Below are 19,890 nucleotides of genomic sequence, written 5' to 3' on the forward strand. Positions count from 1 at the left end.
TCTCACGCAATGATTTTTTAAGTTATTTTTCTGAGCATGGGTACCAGATTGAGGGAGCATCTACAGGAAAACTTGCATCTTTGCACTATATTCGTGCACTATGTACTCCACAACTCTGTTTCCAGCCACAGAAGTTGCGGACATCGTTTGGATTATTGCTGTTACACTACAAATATACCCAGATGTATTTCTTTATACGATTTTTGCTTGTACTATATTTGGAGCCTTGGATATGGTGCCACGGATATGATGTCTTCCGTCTGGCATACACATGCACATACTTTTGATTGTTTATATCTTTTTTACATCAAATGTAATCCTAATATGCATAGATATTGATGAAGTATGAATCATGTATGTGTTGTGCATATTCTGTTCTTGTCTTAAATTTATCTTTATTTTATCTTTATTTTTCTATTTACTATTTTTTTCTCTTTCCAATGTAGCATTATTATTTTGTGTTATAAGAGATGATACATATATTGTACCAAAATGATGCCTAGATATTTATGTGTAAAAATGTTTGTACCCCTTTAGTGCCTGACGAAGGTCTTATTGGACCGAAACGTTGCACTCCGCCCATGGCATTTGAATACAATACAAATAAAACGAAAGAAGTTTTGAATCATATTCGTCTGTGTGCCGAATACTTCTCTACATAATTTTAGAATATGTTAGTGGTGACCTGGAGTTAAAGAAATTTGCACCATGGGCTTATTCAGATGAACGTATAAATAGTCCGTGTGACGGCCGAATATATTTCTATGGGGCCATTCAGGCTGTTGTTTTAACAAACCGCGTGAAGGGCCCCTGAAAAAATAGGACGTGTCCTATTTTTGTCTGTTTTCATGAATCCCTTAATAGACTCCAGTCTGAGGGATCTGTGAAAACGGGTCCTGCACTGGTCTGAATCAGGCATGAAAAACGGATGTTTTTCACGGCTGATTTTGCAAACATCCATCTGAATATGGCCTAAGTTTCAGGATGCAATCTCCATTCATTTCCAGATCATGGTTTGCAATCTGCTTCTAGATTTCGCTCATGTGGACGTGTCCCTCCCAGTATTACATGGTAGGACATTTTTAATAAAGACTGTTTAAGTAAATGAACCATAAAAAATATTTCGGCTTAAAGGTGGCCATAGCCTTTCAGGCAGGACCTTGTAGACATGTAGTGCTGGTGACTTCACCTGTCATGAAATACTCTATCTTTTTCAACAGTCAGCGTTTTGGACAGTAGAAGTGTCCTGGAAGACCAGGGGGATTTAGCGTCACCCTGTAAGAATTTATTTTTGGTATTTAGACAGCAACGTGCACATTTAGGAGGTAAGGAAAAACAACCTTATATATGTGCGGAGTGTACAGTTAAGTAATGCAAGAACCATTGCCGTCCATTACTCTATAGCTTCAGCTGTACAGGGGTAACCATGTGCGTTACCAAGTCCTGTCCATTTACTATGTATTGCAGTCTGATATCTGGTAATATTACAGTAAATGTTAATCATCTTGTAGAATTTCTAAAAGTGTTTTCCAAAAGTAAAAAAAAGATATAAGGCAGCTTAATATGGAAAAAAATTACAAAATGCATCCCCTGCCTATCCAGCGCCGCTGCTCTCGTAGTCCTCCGTCAGTCTTTGTTTACATGCGAGTAGTGATGCCGTTCTGCGCCAGTAATGCCAGTAAGTATGGTACGTGACTGCTGCTGGCATGTAAACAAAGACTGGCGGGGGAGCATCGGCACGGGAGCGGCAGGAGGATTCACTGGTGAGTAACCTGTATTTTGTTTGTTATATATTCTGCTGCCGGTTTTTATTTCTATTGGGGAGCCCCATTAAACTAAAATGACCCGTACACATTAGATATTTCACTTGGATTCTGAGAAATTCTATGGAGTCTGTAGACCGTCTACTCTGTATGAGGAATGCCTGGCCCTATGGAAGAACAGACCTGACTGCTTAGTGTTTTAACCTGTCAGATGTTTATTTCTCCTGTGATAAGCGGTGACTCTTCTGTCCAGCAGTCGCTTATCTCCCTTCTACCAGTGAGGCTTGCCTGAGCTGAAGGTGCATGTTTACATGGGAGTTGGGGTACAAAGTTGTCGACCACACGGATGTTTGACCGGGAGCTATAATTTATGTATGGGCATACGTATAATATACATTACAAGGCTGTACTGACTATAACCCTTCCCAGGTTCCCACATTAGAATTCACTGTGTTTGCGATTATTTCAGCCTAATGGTCTCCTCAGGACGGGTGCAGAGTGACCAGAGCAGGGCCGGACTGGCCATCTGGCAGTTCTGGCAAATGGCAGATAGGCCGGTGAACAGTGGGGCGCCTGCTGGCCGCCCAAACGACCAGTGTCGCAGGCGGCAGGGTACAGCATTTCTAAGGGGGCAGCACAGCAGCTAAGAACTGCTGTCCGACTAATAGCAGCTGTGATCTGCGCTGCTATTAAAACTTCCTGTGCTACTTTAAAATCTCCCCCTCCAGCCCCGCTTCCTGCTCTTCACACAACCTCCCCTCCTGCTGCTGTTACCAGTCGGGACGTGAGGGAGGGGGAGGGGAGACTGTCGGGGGGGGGGGGGGGTGTGGTCATTTACACCTGTTTCAATAAATCTCCCCGTGTCTTGTATAGCTGAAAGGTGGTCCCGGCCCAACACTGGCGGCTGCATATGGCCTACGGTGGCCTGTCTGCCTAAAAATGTCTGGGACTGACGCCTATCTCTAGAATGGGGCACCCTAAAGCCCATTCTTCCGATCTGATGCGGCTAATGCGTGTGATTTTCAACCATGAGGAAGAAAACATTGTAGCTCGCCGAGTTACGCGGTTTACGTAACTCCCATAGTAGTGAATGGCATGCGAGCTACGTGGTTTCCGTAACTACCAGTCAGTGTCATGGGACTTACAGAAACAGCGCAGCTCAGCGAGATACGGAGATCCGCTGTTTTTGTAACTCAAGACCATATAACCTTTTTTTATGGTTGGAATTCACCTCATTCAGCCGCATCACAGAGCGTTGGAACGGAGTTTAGGGCGCCCCGTTCTAGAGATAGGTGCCGGTACCAGATGTGGGCCCCCCCCGCATCTATCTGACATTTACGACATATAATGTGGAGGTGTCATAAACGTCCCTGCTGTGAAAACCTCTTAACCATTTATCGGATCATCAATAACTTCATGTAGAGGCTCAATTGTTGTGAAGAAGCTTCAGGGCGCCCAAGAAAGTCCAGCGAGTGCCGGGACCGTCACCTAAAGAGGATTAAGCTACGGGATCGGTTCTGCACCAGCGCAGAGCGTGCTCAGGAATGGCAGCCGGCCGGTGTCCGTGCATCTGACCGCACAGTGAGGTGTTAAGGAGGGCAGCAAAGAAGCCGCTTCTCTCCAAGAAAAACAATGAGGACAGTTCTCTGCAGGAAGTACCGGGATTGGACTGCAGAGGACTGGGGTAAAGTTATTTCCTCTGATGAAGCCCCTTCAGACTGTTTGGGACATTTGGAAGAATGATTGTCCAGAGAAGTAAGGGTGGGCGCTACCATGAGTCCTGCGTCATGCCAAATACCATCCATGTGTGGGGTCGCTTTTCGTCCAATGGAGTGGGCTCAAAACCTTGCCAAAGAAAACTACCATGAATAAAGAAAGGGATCTAAGCATCCTCCAAGAGCAACTTCTCGCGACCACCGAGGAGCAACTTCTCCCAACCATCCAGGAGCAATTTGGTGATGAACAATTTCTCTTTCCAACATGATGGACCATGTCACAGGGCAAAAGTGGGAACTAAGGGGCTCGGTGAACAAAACATAGAAATGTTGGGTTCATGGCCAGGAAACTCCCCTGATCTCAATCCCGTTGAAACCCTGTGGTCACTCTTTAAAAAGTGGGTGGGCAAAAAAAGTACACAGAAATTCTGATAGACTCCAAGCAGTGATTAGGTAAGAATTGGTCATCAGTCAGGGTTTGGCCCAGGAGCTGACATCCAGCATGGCAGAGCGAATTGCCGAAGTTTTGAAAAAGGGTCAACCCTGTAAATATTGAGTCTTTGCATAAAGTTGATGGATTTGTCAATAAAAGTTTAAAAACTTATGAAATGTTTATAATTGTCCTTCAGTAACCAGAGAAACATCCGACTAAAAGATCGAAAAACCCTGAAGCAGAAAACTGTGAAAACCAAAATCTGTGTCTCCAAACTGTCCCCAGATGTGTGATCAGTGGTGACCCGGCTACAACAAGTGGCACAGAAAGTTGGTTTAGACGTAATCCGTTAAAGGGGTTTTCCACCTTCTGACAACTGATGACCTCTCCATCAGACAGGTCATCAGTATATGATCGGTGCGGGTCTGGCACCCGGACTCCGCACCGTTAAACTGCTCCAGTGGCCTGCGGGCACCAGATGTTATGGCACATAATGCGATGTACGGAGCCGGGAGCAGTTGGCTCTGTACATATCATAGCGGCCGTGCTGTAGAAGCTCGGCCGCTATTCCGGAGCCAACTGCTTCCGCCATGTAAGTCCAGGGCACGGAGGCACCGGAGCAGCTGATCTGTGCGGGGTCGGGGTGTCGGACCCCCACAGATCATGTACTGATGACCTAGCCGGTGGATTAGGTCATCAGTTGTCAGAAGGTGGAAGACCCCTGTAATGAACTCCTCGGCTTCTCTAGATGTCATGGACCCCGTTCTCTTGTATAATATTTGTGCAATATCTTTAGTAAGAATAAGAAGTATAAACGACTGTACAGCGTGGAGAAGAAGGGTTAATAAATGAAGGTGATGGGGGGGGGGGGGGGACAGTGTGGAGAAGAAGGGTTAATAAATGAAGGTGATGGGGACAGTGTGGAGAAGAAGGGTTAATAAATGAAGGTGATGGGGGGGGGACAGTGTGGAGAAGAAGGGTTAATAGGTGAAGGTGATGGGGGGGGGGGGGGGGGGGGGACAGGACCAGATCCACTTTACATGAGCGTCACTGCTCGGGCCTGGAATGATCGTCTCGCCTCCTGTTGTTCGGTTTCTTGCTTTATATTTTCTCTGTCAGGATCGTCTTTAAAAAGCAAAAAAAAATAATCTTGTGTCTTTGTAATTTGATTTTGTGATTTATGTTTCTGCTTGATTTATATTGAGGTTCCTGCACCCCTTCGAGCAGCTCCTGTACAGACATGACGTCTCCTTCTGACATTCTTTAACAAGAAATATAGATTAAAAAAAAAAAAAAAAGCCCGTCAGTCCTGAATATCTCTCTCAGCTGCTGCCGGGGATAAAGCGTTTTACTAATGAGGCGCTGGTGGCATTTACTGTTGTGTCTGACCACATAAGCTGCAGGACGACGGCTCCACCCGATCACATCATAAAAAAAAAAAGCGCGGTAATCTGACTTTCCACAGAAGTCACTTTTGACCACGTCGTCTCATGAGAGCGATGGGACTGGGGGGCTGTGACTGGGGGGCTTGGGGCTAGAGCGCTTAGTTCAGGAACACTACGGTGTTCGCCCATGTACCTGGGTTGCTGCATGCAGCTTGTGTGGTAGATGGCGGTCTCCTCACTTGTACGCGTTTGCTGCTTGTGCTTAAAGGTGACAACGTTTTTCTGACAATCTTGGCAAGTGGCCGGCGCTCAACAGGGCAACGCATTTCTCTTTCAAATGAACGCCTCGTGTAGCTGCACTGGTGAAGGGCTTTCTAGGAGGAGATCCTGGGGATAGAACCCGCATGTTCCTGACTCATCTAATTCATCAGCAGAGAACTTTACCAGTGCACTACTTTTGCTGTCGAGAGCCAGCTGCAAATTCTTCCAAAGATGACCTGTTCTTATTCCTGCTGGAAAGTGACGTTTATATTTGGTCTTATGGAGACAATAAGAGGGATAAGAGACCAAACAGCATAATCGATGTGGTATGGTGATTAAGTGGAGTCTAAACAGTGAGTGTCTGCCATGTTCAAATCCTGATGTGTGTCCTTGTCTAAAAGGGAACTCTGGATGGTGTTTATAGTGGTGCGGAGGCAGTGCAGTGCCATTGTTGCTGCATTAGAAAGTTACTTATATAGCTGTCTCTTTTAAGACGTGTGCGTGTGTGCGTGTGTGCGTGTGTGCGTGTGTGCGTGTGTGCGTGTGTGCGTGTGTGTGTGTATATATATAGATTATTGCAGATTTTAGCAATATAATCATCACTTAAACAGGTATCATAATCCATCACTCAATAGGTGATACTTTGTGAAGGGGGGCAGCTGCCCAGGGTCACCAGGAGGACAACATGGGGGTTAGAACCCACATTGCACATAAGCAATTCCTGCGCTCACCTCAGATCACGTAAGCTGTGGGCTGGCTGCACGGCAGCTCCATGGGAACATATTTTTCAACAATTTAAAAAAAAAAAAAAAAAAAAAAAAAAAAGTGAGTGGACTTTCATGAAGAGAAACTTTAGATCAGGTTCGGGCTTAAGTACTTAGGCCAGGTTTGCTTTGGATTTCGCCCATGTGCCTGGGTTTGAAGCCTGTGTGGTAGGTGGCGTTCTCCTTACTTATATGAGTTGGCTGCTTGTGCTTACGGGTGACAACAATTTTGGCAAGCGGCTGATGCTCAACAGGGCAATGCATTTCTATTTTAAAAGGACACCTCGCCTTGTGAAAGGCCATCAAGGAGAAGATCCCAGGGATAGAACCCACACGGTCCTCACTCCTAATTTATTAACAGAGAACTTTTACCAGTGCACTATTTGTGGTGTCAAGTGCTGGCTGCAAATTCTTCCAAAGATGACATGTTCTTATTGCTGCTGGAAGTGACGATTACATTTGGTCTTATGGGAACAATAAGAAAGCTCAGAGATCAGCCTGAGCTGGTGGTGAGGTGATTAAGTTGCACCCTAAACAGTGAGTGTCTTCTGTGCAGCCCATGGTTCAAATCCTGATGTGTGTCTTTGTCTAAAAGGGAGCTCTGCTGCGTAGTGGTGTGGGGCAGTGCAGTGAGATTGTTGCTGCCTAAGAAAGTTAATTCTGTAAAGAAAGTTACTTATGCAGCTGTCTCTTTTGAGACAGCTGTATTTATATAGTAGATTATTACATATTTCAGTAATCTACTCATCACTCAAACAGGTATCATAATCCATCAATCCATAGGTGGCACTTTGGGAAAGGGGGAGCAGCCCAAGGTCACCAGGAGGACAACATGGGGGTTAGAACCCACATTGTACAGAAGTGATTCCTGCTCTCAACTTGGATCACGCAAGCTGTGAGCTAGCTGCACGGCAGCCTTACATGGGCACATTTTTTTTTTTTTTTTTTTTTTTTTTTATTTTTTTTTCACCTCTTTTAAAAAAAGGGTAATCGGACCTTCAACAAGAAAAACTTTAGATCACATTGGGGGGGGGGGTTCAGCAGCATGAAAGTGTGGTGGCTTGGGGCTTAAGTGCCTAAGCCTGGTTTGCTATGGAGTTAGCCCAGGTTCAAGGTATCCTGCATGCTGCTTGTGTGGTAAATGGTGTGCTACTTACTTATATGAGTTTGTTGCTTGTGTTTGAAGGTGACAACTTTTTTCCAACAATTTTGGCAAGCGGCTGACACTCAACAGGGCAAGGCATTTCTTCTTTAAAAGTATGCCTCGCCTTGTGAACCTAAACTGGTGAAAGACTTTCAAAACTGAGACACAAGGGGGAGATCGGGGCGATAGAACCAACATGTCCCTGACACTTCTAACTCATCAGCAGGGAATGTTACCAGTGCACTACCTCTGCTGCTGAGAGCTGGTTGCAAACTCTTCCAAAGATGAAATGTTCTTATTCTGACTGGAAGTAATGGTTACATTTAGTCTTATGGGAACAATAAGAAAATCTTGAGTACTAGTGGTGAGGTGCTTAAGCTGCACCCTAAACAGGGAGTGTCTTCTATACAGCCCCTGGTTCAAATCCTGATGTGTGTCCTTGTCTAAAAGGGAGCTCTGCTGTGTGGTGTTTATAGTGGTGTGGAGGCAGTGCAGTGATATTGTTGCTGCATAAGAAAGTTAATTATGGAAAGAAAGTTACTTTTGCAGCTGTCTCTTTTGAGGACTGCTGTATTTATATAGTAGATTATTACAAATTTCAACAATATACTTATCACTCAAACAGTTATCAGAATCCATCACTCCATAGGTGGCACTTTGGGAAAGGGGAAGCAGCCCAAGGTCACCAGGAGGACAACATGGGGGTTAGAACCCACATTATACCGAAGTGCTTCCTGCTCTCAACTCAGATCATGCAAGCTGTGAGCTAGCTGCACTGCAGACTTACAAGGGCACATTTTTCACCTCTTTTAAAAACGGGTAATCGTTTTCAACAAGAAAAACTTAAGATCACATTGTGGAGGGGGCAGCAGTATGACAGCATGGTGGCTTGGGCTTAAGTACCTGGGCCTGGTTTGCTATGGAGTTAGCCCATGTCCCTAGGTTCAAAGCATCCTGCATGCGTGGTAGGTGGTGGTCTTCTTACTTATATGAGTTTGTTGCTTGGTGATGGTTTTTCAACAACTTTGGCAAGCGGTTGACGCTCAACAGGGCAATGCATTTCTCCTTTAAATGGATGTCTCGCCTTGTGAACCTGCACTGGTGAAAGACTTTCAAAACTAAGACACAAGGACAAGATCCTGGGGATAGAACCAACATGTCCCTGACACTTCTAGTTTATCAGCAGAGAACATTACCAGTGCGCTCACTCAAACAGGTATCAGAATCCATCACTCCATGGGTGGCACTTTGGGAAGAGGTGGAGCAGCCCAAGGTCACCAGGAGGACAACATGGGGGTGAGAACCCACATTGCACAGAAGTGATTCCTGTGCTCAACTTGGATCACGCAAGCTGTGAGCTAGCTGCATGGCAGTCTTACACAGGTGCATTTTTCACATCTTTTAAAAACGGGTAATCGGACCTTCAACAAGAAAAACCTTGGATGACATTGGGACATGACAGCACAGTGGCTTGGGGGTTAACTGCTTTTAAGGCTGGAGACCCCAGGGATAGAACTCACATGGTCCTCATACTTCTAATTTATCAGCAGAGATCATTACCAGTGCGCTACCTCTGCTTTCAACTGTTGGCAACAAATTCTTCCAAATACGACGTGTTCTTGTTCCTGCTGGAAGTGACATTTACATTTGGTCTTATGGGGACAATAAGAAAGCTCAGAGATCGACCGGGGCTGATGGTCAGGTGCTTAAGCAGTGTCTTCTGTGTGGACCTTAGTTCAGATCCTGAAGTGTGGCCTTGTCTGAGAGGAGACCTCGCTGGGTGGAGGTGGTGGAGTGAGGAGGTTGCTGCATAAGAAAGTTACTTATGCGGCTGAACCAGTTCTCTTTTACAGAACATTATTGCAGATTTCAGCAATATACTTATCACTCAATCAAGTATCACGTTCCGTCACCCCGTAGGTGTTTCTCTATGGGGAAGGGGGAAAGCTGAATGTTGAGCACATAAGCTGTGAGCTCGCTGCTCCACTGGAACGCATTTTCAGAATGTGTCTTTTAACCAAGTGGGCATTGTGAAGAGGAGTGTATGACGCTGACCAATCACCGTCATACATTTCTCTCCATTCATGTACATTTGTACTCAGCACAGTGTGTGCTGTCACATACACCCACATTAACTTTACTGAAGTGTCTTGACAGTGAATAGACATCACCTCCAGCCAGGACGCGGTGTCTATTCACAATCCCGACTCTTAGTTAAAGTTTGTGTGGGACTTAATCGCTGCGCAGCGTTCACAACTCACGAAATCACGCTGTGCAGCCGGTGCAGCGAGCGGCGATCAAAGAGACATCGTTGATTGGCGCTCGTTTGCTCCGGTCACAAGGAGCTATGGATGGGGACGGACGGTCGTTACTCCGATCGCTCGTCCTTATACATTATCATCATGTCGGCAGCGCGTCTCCCTGTTTACACACCAAGATGCGCTGCCGACAACCAGAATATTTTACTTTTTTAAAACTATATGACCAGCAGATGATTCATTGTTTGATCGTTCATCTGCTGATCGTTTAGGCCCCGTTCACACAGCGTTTTATGCCGCGGTTTTCTGTTGCGGAAACCGGGTCAGAAACTGCAGTAAAAAAAAAAAGGCCGTAATCTCCCAAATCAAGCTGCATTATTAAATAAATAAGGCAGTAAAGGCGGGTGCTTCTAAAGTAACCATGGGGCTCCATAGAGCCCCCGCCATGACCTCTATCATCAACGAGTTCAGAAAACGATGCTTTTAAGGCTTCGTTCACACCTGCGCCAGGGTCCCGTTCTGAGGTTCCCATCAGAACGGAACCCTCACTGAGACAAACTGAATCCGGTGAAAATGGTTTCCGTTTGTCTCCGTTGTACAAGGGATCCGTCGTTTCGACGGAATGAATAGCGCAGTCCACTACAGTATTTGTAGATCAAATATGTGGCACTCTGCAGGTTGTCTGGGTGCTGTGGGTGGGGTTCCCACCCCGTAGATACTTGCAATGAAAAACTCAAGCACTCCTTCCGTTGAAATATGCAAAATAGGTTTATTTTAAATAAGGCTTTATAAGAGAAAAGGTGTAACGTTTCGACCACAATCCGGCCTTTATCAAACAATTCCGCTGGTCAATAGAAAAAACCTTCTAGGAAGTGACGCTGTGAGGGTGGGTCGCTTGTACCATGGGTAAGGATACAGTATTTGAGCGCCAGAACGGAACCCTGAAGCAGATGAGAACGAAGCCTTTGAGTAGAGATGAGGCCCTCAGATTCTACTGCTCTGCCCTCTGTAAAGTTGAGATTCTGTATAAACGGTTTAATTCATGTGAAATTGTTACTTACCGCCATGACGTCCGGATCATCCAGTGTATAGACATAGGTAACGTTGGTGCACCCCCACCCCCCCCCTCTCCCTCGTTGTTGACACATGTTTTTATAGTGTCAGTCCGGTGAGATGTTATTTGTGTTTACTGGGTTGTCGTGAGGTTCCTGTCCTGGATATGAGACCTATAACCCGGGCGGATCTCTGGGTGAGCAGAGCTGAGTGAGTATCCGGCACCTAGTGTTGTGCGCACGGAGAGCGGTCTACTCCTCATGACTTATTCATGAATTGTGATGCGGTGAAGTGTCCCTGAGGATATAGATCAGACACACGGATGTAATTGTGGTTAATAGCTCATTATTGTGATGCAGAGTATTCGAGCGCTGCGTTGATTGCAGCCGCACTTGCACGTTCACTAGGACTTGAAAGAAAGCAGCATCTCAGAACCGGCCCTACAAAGGAGGAGGCCGCCCGCCCCAAACATTTACAAAAATAAGGCCCGGCTGCTGTATAAATATGACTTCCATGGCTGCTCTGAACATGGAGGATAGACGGCAGTGCAGGGAGCGGGTGGAGGGGCGCAGATTCTCTTTTTATGACTCTTTATTCTGCATTCTGTTGCTTTGTCGTCCAGTCCAGCAGCCGACGTTCTGTTCAGTCTTCCCTGTTGTGTTCACTGTGATGTTGCTGTAGATTGTTTCACTTTTTTTTTTTTTTTTTTTGTGTTAATTAATCTGGTGATGTAGGTTTTACATCTGCTTGCTGTTAATGAATAGAGGCATTTATTATTTCCACTGTGGGTTTCAACTTGTCGTCATCAGGTCCATCTGACAGTGAGTCGTTACCTTGTATCGGTTCTTTCACTTGTGAGGGTATGTTTACACGACCTATTTTCAGACGTAATTCAGGAGTTTTACGCCTCAAATTACGCCTGAAAAGATGGCTCCATTACGCCTGCAAACATCTGCCCACTGCTTGCATTGGTTTTACGATGTTCTGTTCAGACGAGGTGTAATTTTACGCGTCGCTGTCAAAAGACGGTGCGTAAAAGAAGTGCGTGTCACTTCTTGGGACGTTTTTGGAGCCGTTTTTTATTGACCCCATTGAAAAACCGCTCCAACTACGTCCGTGAAAAACGCAAGTACTTGCAAAAAACGTCTGAAATTCAGGAGCTGTTTTCACCTGATTTTAAACAAGTTTTAAATTGACTTATGTCTTTACTTTTTAAGATGTGGCTCCTAATACTTGGCAGCTGTATCGTTGTGTCTGAGCCGCTGGAAGCGCTCATTATTATCTCTCTGACACGTAGGATCCAGCTGAGCGCCAGCTTGCACCGGAGCCGTCAGTTTAGTGGCGTTTTTCATTTGGTGTCATTATGTACATGGTTTTTTTTCTGCCGTTTTTGAGGTCCTATAGAGAAGTTTATACAAAAAAATGCCTGGAAAAACCACCATACGCAGAGCATGTGACCTTTGGGGGAAAAATATAACACAACACTGACCACAAAATTGGCTAAAAGACACCACAAACCACAACGCAGCTGTGTGTACTGCAATTTATATTTTACTATAGACTTTAATGTAACACCTGGCCGCAACAAATGCACAAAAATGCTGTGTCTGAATCCAGTCTTAGAGGGTTGGTATTTTCGGTGACTTTGCTCTGGTCGGTCTCCCCATATTTTGGTAAACTTTTGCTAAAACTTCGGCCTAGTTACAACAACAAAAAAGCTTGTAGCAGAGTGGAGCGGTTCGGATGTAGTGGTGAGCGGTTTATGGCTTAGTGAAAATCTGTGTATCTTAGGCCCGGCTATAGACGGCGGGGGGAGAAGTTTTCATGTTTTATTGTTGTCATTGGGGGAGATTTTTTTTTTTAAGACTGACATTTCATACACCCGTCTTAAAGGGGTTTTATAGGGTAAGATAAATATGGCTGCTGACTTTGATACTGATGCTTCGTGTAGTATTGCGATTCTAGATACAAAAAACGATACTTTGCCAACAATAATAATGATTAACAAAAAAGTTCTTCTGTTTTCTGATGTGAGGCGCGAGGTGTGATGATGAATTAATAGTAATTAACCCCATCATGTGCCTCAGTCATAATGGACAACATTTGATTAATGTGTGAGGTACATGATGGGGTTAATTAGTATTAATGTGAGGCACATGGAGGTTTACAATTCATCACGTCTCAAGCCTCACATTAGCAAGTGAAAGAAAGAAGTTTTTTTTTTTACAGTTTAATCATAAAACCATATGAATTTGGTGTGCAGGTTATTACAGTTGCGACGATTCCGAATATGTGTATATGTTATGTATTGAGACGTAATGTTTATTGTAAAAGTGCGTATGTTTTTACTTTACTTTTTTTTCTTCTATTTTTATACTTTCATCTACTGGCATAGATCTATATACTGATAGTACACAGCCAATTGTTAGAACAGACCTCAGTATGCCCTAACAGGAAATATGGTCAGACAGCCCTGGGGTCCTTCAATGGGCCCTGAGCTGTCTGCCCATATATGGTATGTCCCTCAATTGCGTCACAGGGATTCCCTGTGATGCGATCCAAGGAGTGTCCCCCCCCCCCCCCTCTTCTCATTTTCCCCTTGCATGCTGCGGTCAGCCTTGATTGCAGAATTCAAGGGAATAGCGGCAAAGATCAGAGGTTTTTCTGAGAGGTGGTTTCTCTCCACAGTTAGAGCGGGGCTGCGGGTATGTAATACAGCCATTGCCCCGCTACTGACAAGTGTGCACGCGCAGTCATGAGGTGATGTGGTCGGCGCTGCATAATGAGCGTGGCCCTGAAGGCCGAACATGAGGGTGTTTTGCCGCGCACACACCATGTTCTCGGTCTCCAATGCAGCCGCTAATTAGTGCAGCGCCGGCTACATCACTTTTTGCTGGCTCGCAGCCCCGCTCTGCGCAGCTTAGTATCCAAGTACATGAATTAACGGTATTGAACCGTTTTGGGATGCACGGCACCGAAATATCGATGTTTTGATCCATCGTGCAACCCTAGTCCTGTCCATGTGTTGTTCTGGTACTACAGCTCGGCTCCATTGAACTGAGTGGGACTGAGCTACAATACCGCACGCAACCTGATGTGGCACTGTTTCTGGAGAAAGCAGCCATGTTTTTCTTAACAATTAAGAGGTTGTACAGGATAAGATGAGCTTAAATAAATTTTTCCATTAGACCTTTGGTTAAAACGATATTAAATCGATAGTTAAGGCCACACGAGCGTGTTTGGTCCGTGATATACGGTCCTTATGTCGGCCGCATTTCCCGGACCGAAGACACTGCAGGGAGCCGCTAGCACTCCCTGCCTCTCCGCAGAACAACTGTCCCGTACTGAAAAGATTATTACGGGACAGTTGTCCCGCAGCGAGGCAGGGACACATAGCGTCATAGATAACTGATGCTGGGAGCCCGGCTCCCTGCAGTGTGTTCGGTCCGGGAAATACAGCCGACATACGGTCCGTATATCACGGACTAAACACGCTCGTGTGTGGGAGACCTAAGGCTGGCTGTACACGTAGCAGTGATGTTCTGCGAAGCAATACCGCACGGCCTGTACCGGTGGGGAGCATATACTTCCATCAGTACAAGCCAAGCAGCCAAAACTACGTGTTTCACGCTACCGCTATGTGTACGGGTTCCCACACAGCGTAAACGCCGCAGAATTTCCTCACTGGAAATCTGTGTGGAAATTCGGCGGCATTTACAGTAACACCAAAATGAATGAGATTTTGAAAATCTCAGCCACACACTGCGGAAAACACAGGAAAGTCGTGTGAATCTGTGGTCTGCCTTGTACTAAGCCGAGGCTTTTCCCTCCCAGATTCATAAAGAATCCATAAGAAAAAACCCTGTAGAGTGCAGCGTCACGTCATTAGCGAGTGTTGTGCAGGTCTGCACGAGGGTCTATAATGAACATGGATTAGGTGCGGGTATCAGAAGTCACGCACCCTAAAATCTCAGCTTGTAAACAAATTATTTACAAAGTGAGGCCCCATGCACACCAACGTATTTTTTTCCTCCCTGTAAATACGGGTCCGGTGTCACCAGTATTCCATCCGCATTTACGGACCCGTTATCTCTGCACTAATCAGCAGCCCCTTCTCTATCAGGATCGAGAGAAGGGGCAGAGTTTCCGCAGCGTTTGAAAGTAACAAAAAGTTCATACGTATCCCGGCCGTTGTCTTGGTGACGCGTCCCTCTTTTGACATCCAGTCCAGCCTCCTGGGATGAGGTTTCATCCCATGTGACCGCTGCAGCCTGTGATTGGCCTGTGATTGGCTGCAGCGGTCACATGGGATGAAACATCATCCCGGGAGACAGGACTGGAGGAAGAAGAAGAAGAGTTCTGGGTAAGTTAACTTTTAATACCATTAAAGAGGCTCTGTCACCAGATTTTGCAGCCCCTATCTGCTATTGCCTGTGATCGGCGCTGCAATGTAGATTACAGTAACGTTTTTATTTTTAAAAAAACGAGCATTTTTGGCCAAGTTATGACCATTTTTGTATTTATGCAAATGAGGCTTGCAAAAGTACAACTGGGCGTGTTTACAGTAAAAGTCCAAGTGGGCGTGTATTATATGCGTACATCGGGGCGTGTTTACTACTTTTACTAGCTGGGCGTTGTGTATAGAAGTGTCATCCACTTCTCTTCAGAACGCCCAGCTTCTGGCAGTGCAGACACAGCGTGTTCGAGAGATCACGCTGTGACGTCACTCACAGGTCCTGCATCGTGTCAGACGAGCGAGGACACATCGGCACCAGAGGCTACAGATGATTCTGCAGCAGCATCGGAGTTAGCAGGTAAATTGATGTGGCTACTTACCTGCAAACGCTGATGCTGCTGCAGAATCAACTGTAGCCTCTGGTGCCGATGTGTCCTCGCTCGTCTGACACGATGCAGGACCTGTGAGTGACGTCACAGCGTGATCTCTCGAGAACACGCTGTGTCTGCACTGCCAGAAGCTGGGTGGTAACGAAGAGAAGTGGATGATACTTCTCATCAGAACGGCCAGCTAGTAAAAGTAGTAAACACGCCCCGATGTACGCACATAATACACGCCCACTTGGACTTTTACTTTTCAACACGCCCAGTTGTACTTTTACAAGCCTCATTTGCATAAATACAAAAATGGTCATAACTTGGCCAAAAATGCTCGTTTTTTAAAAATAAAAACGTTACTGTAATCTACATTGCAGCGCCGATCACATGCAATAGCAGATATGGGCTGCAAAATCTGGTGACAGAGCCTCTTTAACTCCAGCGGTAGTCACTGTCCCTGGTGCTGAAAGAGCTACTGCCGATCAATTAACTCCCTGGACAGTGATTATCCCCTGACATCGCCTAGCAACGCTCCCGTAATTACTTCTATGGGCTGCCCGTGCCGTTATTACGGCCTGAAATAGGACATGTTCTATATTTTTCAACGGCCCGGGCACATTCCTGTAAGCAAACGGGAAGGTACCCGTGGCCAATAGAAGTCTATGGGCCCGTGATTACGGCCGGTTTTACGTTCGTGTGCATGAGGCCTAAAGGAAAACTAACGATGTGGCGGTTAACGATTCTCCGCATTTGTTACAACCCATGTGACCAGATCAAGGACAGTTTTATCTTTGTTGGTACTAATGACCTGCTACAATTGTTGCATTTAAGGGATCCTGTCCTCCACATTATGCGGTTCCCACTGAGGGCAGCATAATGTGATAGACGCATTGATTTCGTTGATCTGTCACTTATTTGCTAATGTGAAGCCGTTTCTGAGAACTTTCACGCAGAGCCCTAGCAACGACAAATATTTAGAAATCCGCAAGATGTGAACGCAGCCCAATAGGACGACATCTGTCAATCAGCAGAGCGGGTGGAGCTAGCGGCAGCTCATGAATACTCGTCGCTGATGTCATTGCGCAGGCGCTGCATGTGGACTGTCCAAAACGGCTTCAGATAAGCGACTGATCGCTGAGATCAGCGCCTCCCCGTACGTGAGGGCAGCATAATGTGGATGATTAATGGATGAGTAAAGGGACCCTGTCATCCACATCAGACGAGAATATGTGTGTGAGCATTTCATTCCGACTGTCGTAGATTTCTTGCCGACAACCAACATCCTGAGAGAACAGCAAACCGTCCCTTGTAACTTCACATTATATGTAGATTATTAGCAGCTAATATTGTAAATAGTGTTTGGAGTTTTGCCAAGTACTGCAACTACACTTTGTGCTTCAATATCTCTGCTTGCTATCAGTTAATGGGAACATTCTCTTTTTCCACCCAGAGGCTGAAATCTTATACAAATTGCTCCGAGGTGCAAACAGCAATTCTCTGCAAGATAAACACGACTCTCCTGTCCTGATACATTGTAAAACATTATCTCAGTCACTAAAAGCAATCAGAGATCTTAAAAAGCACAAGATATATTAGAAAATTATAGAACTTTCTAATATGTTCTACAATAATTTAGATTTATATACATAAAATTAGAAAAACTCTTTTAATGGCCGCAGGAGTGCGCCCCATGGTCTAACAGTTGTGGGGGTTTTTTTTTACAGGGGAAACAAGTGATTTTAACATTTCACCTATATATAAAAAAACAAAACAACGCACTTGAAAGCCACGTGGCACACTACCGCTAGATTTGTGGCACCATCATTTTTAGCATTGCAGCGAGGTGACAGCCACTTAATTGCCTCCCCTTATGGTGCCCGTGCCTGATGAAACGGAGGCAAAAAACGTATGTACTTTTCTGGCAAGTGCAAGTGAAGCACATGGGTTTTATGTACTTGCCACGAAACCACGGTCAGAATCGAGGTGTTTTTTGCTGTTTGGGTCTCGGTTGCGCTGCTGTAGCTCGCCCACGTCGTCAATGGTCATCATTAGACACAAATTGGCAGTTTTAGCTTTTGCCTTAGGCCCTGTTCACACAGTTTTTTGCAGGGCAGAAAATTCTTCCTCAATTTCCGTCTGGAATTTTGAGGCAGATTTTGCTCTGCCTGCACGGCGTTTGCCGCGTTTTTCGCCCGCGGCCATTGAGCGCCGCGGGCAAAAACGCCACGATAAACGCTTTCTCTGCCTCCCATTGATGTCATTTTCGGACGTTTTTTTGGCGCGTTTTCCGAGTAAAAAAACTCAGTGTGAACAGGTCCTTAATGTCCATACAGGTTAAGATTATAATCTGCAGCTCCACAAACAATCTAATGTGTATGAACTGTCTCCTAACGCCATCGTTTCTTGTGCTGGGAGATAAGCTGCTGCCAACACGTCTGACATTGGCTCATCTCCCTAGTGAAATAAACAGAAGTAAGAAGAGCGGTTTTGGGGAGGTAGCTGTGGCGGACAGCGGGTCCAGCGTTGGGCTGGGTTCACACGAGCATGCTCCTAGCGTCGTACATAACTATGATGCTCCCGGCTCCCTGCAGTGTGTTTGGTCCGGGACTTGCGGCCGAAATACGTTCCGTCCTTTACGGACCGAACATGCTCGTGTGAACCCAGCCTTATGCTGCATCTTTGAATCCTCAGTGACCCAAATGTATCCCAATATGTGCAGTAAAATCACACTCCATTCATTGACAGGCAGCACATTCTGCTTTGAGTTGCTTTTTGAACTTTTAATTTTCTCTCCAAAAAAAAAGAAAACCACTTGATATATTCCTGACCAGCAGCGGATCACAAACAGTAAATAGCAATTTAACAGGGGAGAGATTTATCATCCCCTCTCCCTGGCGGAAAAAAAAATAAGGAAGAAGCGATAAATGGCAGGCGTTTCTCTTTATAACAATTACTGTAATAAAAACATACAAAACCCTTATTTTAATATGTACAGAAATGGGTGGGTGAAATCACCTGATTATTACGTCTCGGCTTTCAAATGTGTTCCTTTCGCGTGTACAGGGGAGGATTTGTAGCAGCTTCGCAGTGACACCTCAACCATCCGCAGCTAATAATTAACATAAAATAAAAAAAAAAGTACCTTTAATCGATCAGACGTCCAGGCATAAGTGCATTCCTGTTGCAAGCTGCAAAGCTTTGCAAGGATCATTTTTTTTTAAATGTAAGATAAAAGTCCTTCAAAATCTTGTTAAATTTATAATCTTTTTCTCAATTAAAAGAAAACACAACGTCCATATCCTGGCGGAAACAAAATAATATATATATCGTAGGAGACGATTTTGGTGGCGTCAATGGTCAGTAAAGAACAAGTGATAAATAAAACCCGCACGTGGCAGCTCCATAAGACAGCACGATGGCAATGACAGCTGGATGAAGGAAGGAAGGCACCCACAATGGTACAGTCCGAAGGTAGACGGCACGTCAGTCAGCAGTAGATCTCGGGCGCCCCAACTGACGACTTTTCTCGCAGCTTTGCTACAAGTGAGGTCTAGATTTCTTTTTCCTTGCCGGACTCCCTTAATCCTTTGAGTCATGCATGGCACATTCATATATATATATTTATAATTTTTTGTCTTTTATTTTTCTCCCTCGTGATGTGCAGGAAGTAACAGAAACAGGTGTCTTTTTTTTTTCTTCTTTTTGTTCCTCCCAGTGAAAAATATTAAATATCAAGATAATAAAATAGATATTTCTATACTGTACGATCAGACCTAGTGCAAGAGGAAGGGGGTGTCACCTGGGGTGTCCTTTGAAGTAAACCCTAGACCATGGCGAGGGGGGCAAAACAAGGCACTTTCTAAAGTGTTCAAGTTCAGCTTGTAACCTCTCCCTCTCGGAGGCCACTTTCTGCTTCTGGCTCATCAGATCCTGTGTGAAAGGAAAAAGAAAATGTTACAATGAGCGGAGGAACATCACGAGCTCACAGACCCCCCCGAGCAGACGGTCTATCAGGCCCAGTTCTCACGTAGCTTAAACGCAACCGAATTCTGTGCGGAAATTCCACAGCATTTACAGTAGCGGTAAAGTGGATGAGAAAACCTGAGACCCGCGCTGCGGAAAAAAGATGTAGTGAAAACGCTCAGAAATGGACAGGAGATGCGGATTTTAAATCCATGTCAATTTATGCTGTGTTTTCGTTGCTTTTCTGTTGCAGGTTTTTGCCATTGAATTCAATGGGGATTTAAAACCCACAGCAAATAGCCGAGTGTTGAAACTTTT

At 45.3% G+C, this 19,890-nt stretch overlaps 2 protein-coding genes across 16 annotated transcripts in view; one reads left to right on the top strand and one right to left on the bottom strand.

Annotated features, from left to right (window-relative positions):
• GINS2 (GINS complex subunit 2) overlaps positions 1 to 19,890 on the top strand; it is a 199,062-nt gene that overhangs the window by 18,700 nt on the left and 160,472 nt on the right. For 3 of the 5 annotated variants that reach the window (XR_012850622.1, XR_012850625.1, XR_012850623.1), the window contains exon 5: positions 1,221 to 1,325. Coding sequence is in view for 1 of the 5 variants with exons in the window: in XM_075838312.1 (XP_075694427.1) it covers positions 1,221 to 1,268 (48 nt within the window). In the remaining 4 variants the exon portion in view is untranslated. Of the gene's footprint in view, positions 1 to 1,220; positions 2,528 to 3,185; positions 4,046 to 19,890 lie in introns of those variants that run through there. The other 2 variants (XR_012850624.1, XM_075838312.1) reach the window with 2 other exon arrangements.
• The window catches only part of GSE1 (Gse1 coiled-coil protein), a 299,551-nt gene continuing 298,035 nt past the window's right edge, over positions 18,375 to 19,890 (bottom strand). For all 11 annotated transcript variants that reach the window (XM_075838296.1, XM_075838298.1, XM_075838297.1 and 8 more), the window contains one exon: positions 18,375 to 19,539. In XM_075838296.1, coding sequence (XP_075694411.1) covers positions 19,405 to 19,539 — 135 coding nt within the window. In that variant the 3' untranslated portion in view covers positions 18,375 to 19,404. The remainder of the gene's footprint in view (positions 19,540 to 19,890) is intronic.

The sequence above is a fragment of the Rhinoderma darwinii genome, chromosome 9 (assembly GCF_050947455.1).
Source record: "Rhinoderma darwinii isolate aRhiDar2 chromosome 9, aRhiDar2.hap1, whole genome shotgun sequence".
Lineage (NCBI taxonomy): Eukaryota > Metazoa > Chordata > Amphibia > Anura > Rhinodermatidae > Rhinoderma > Rhinoderma darwinii.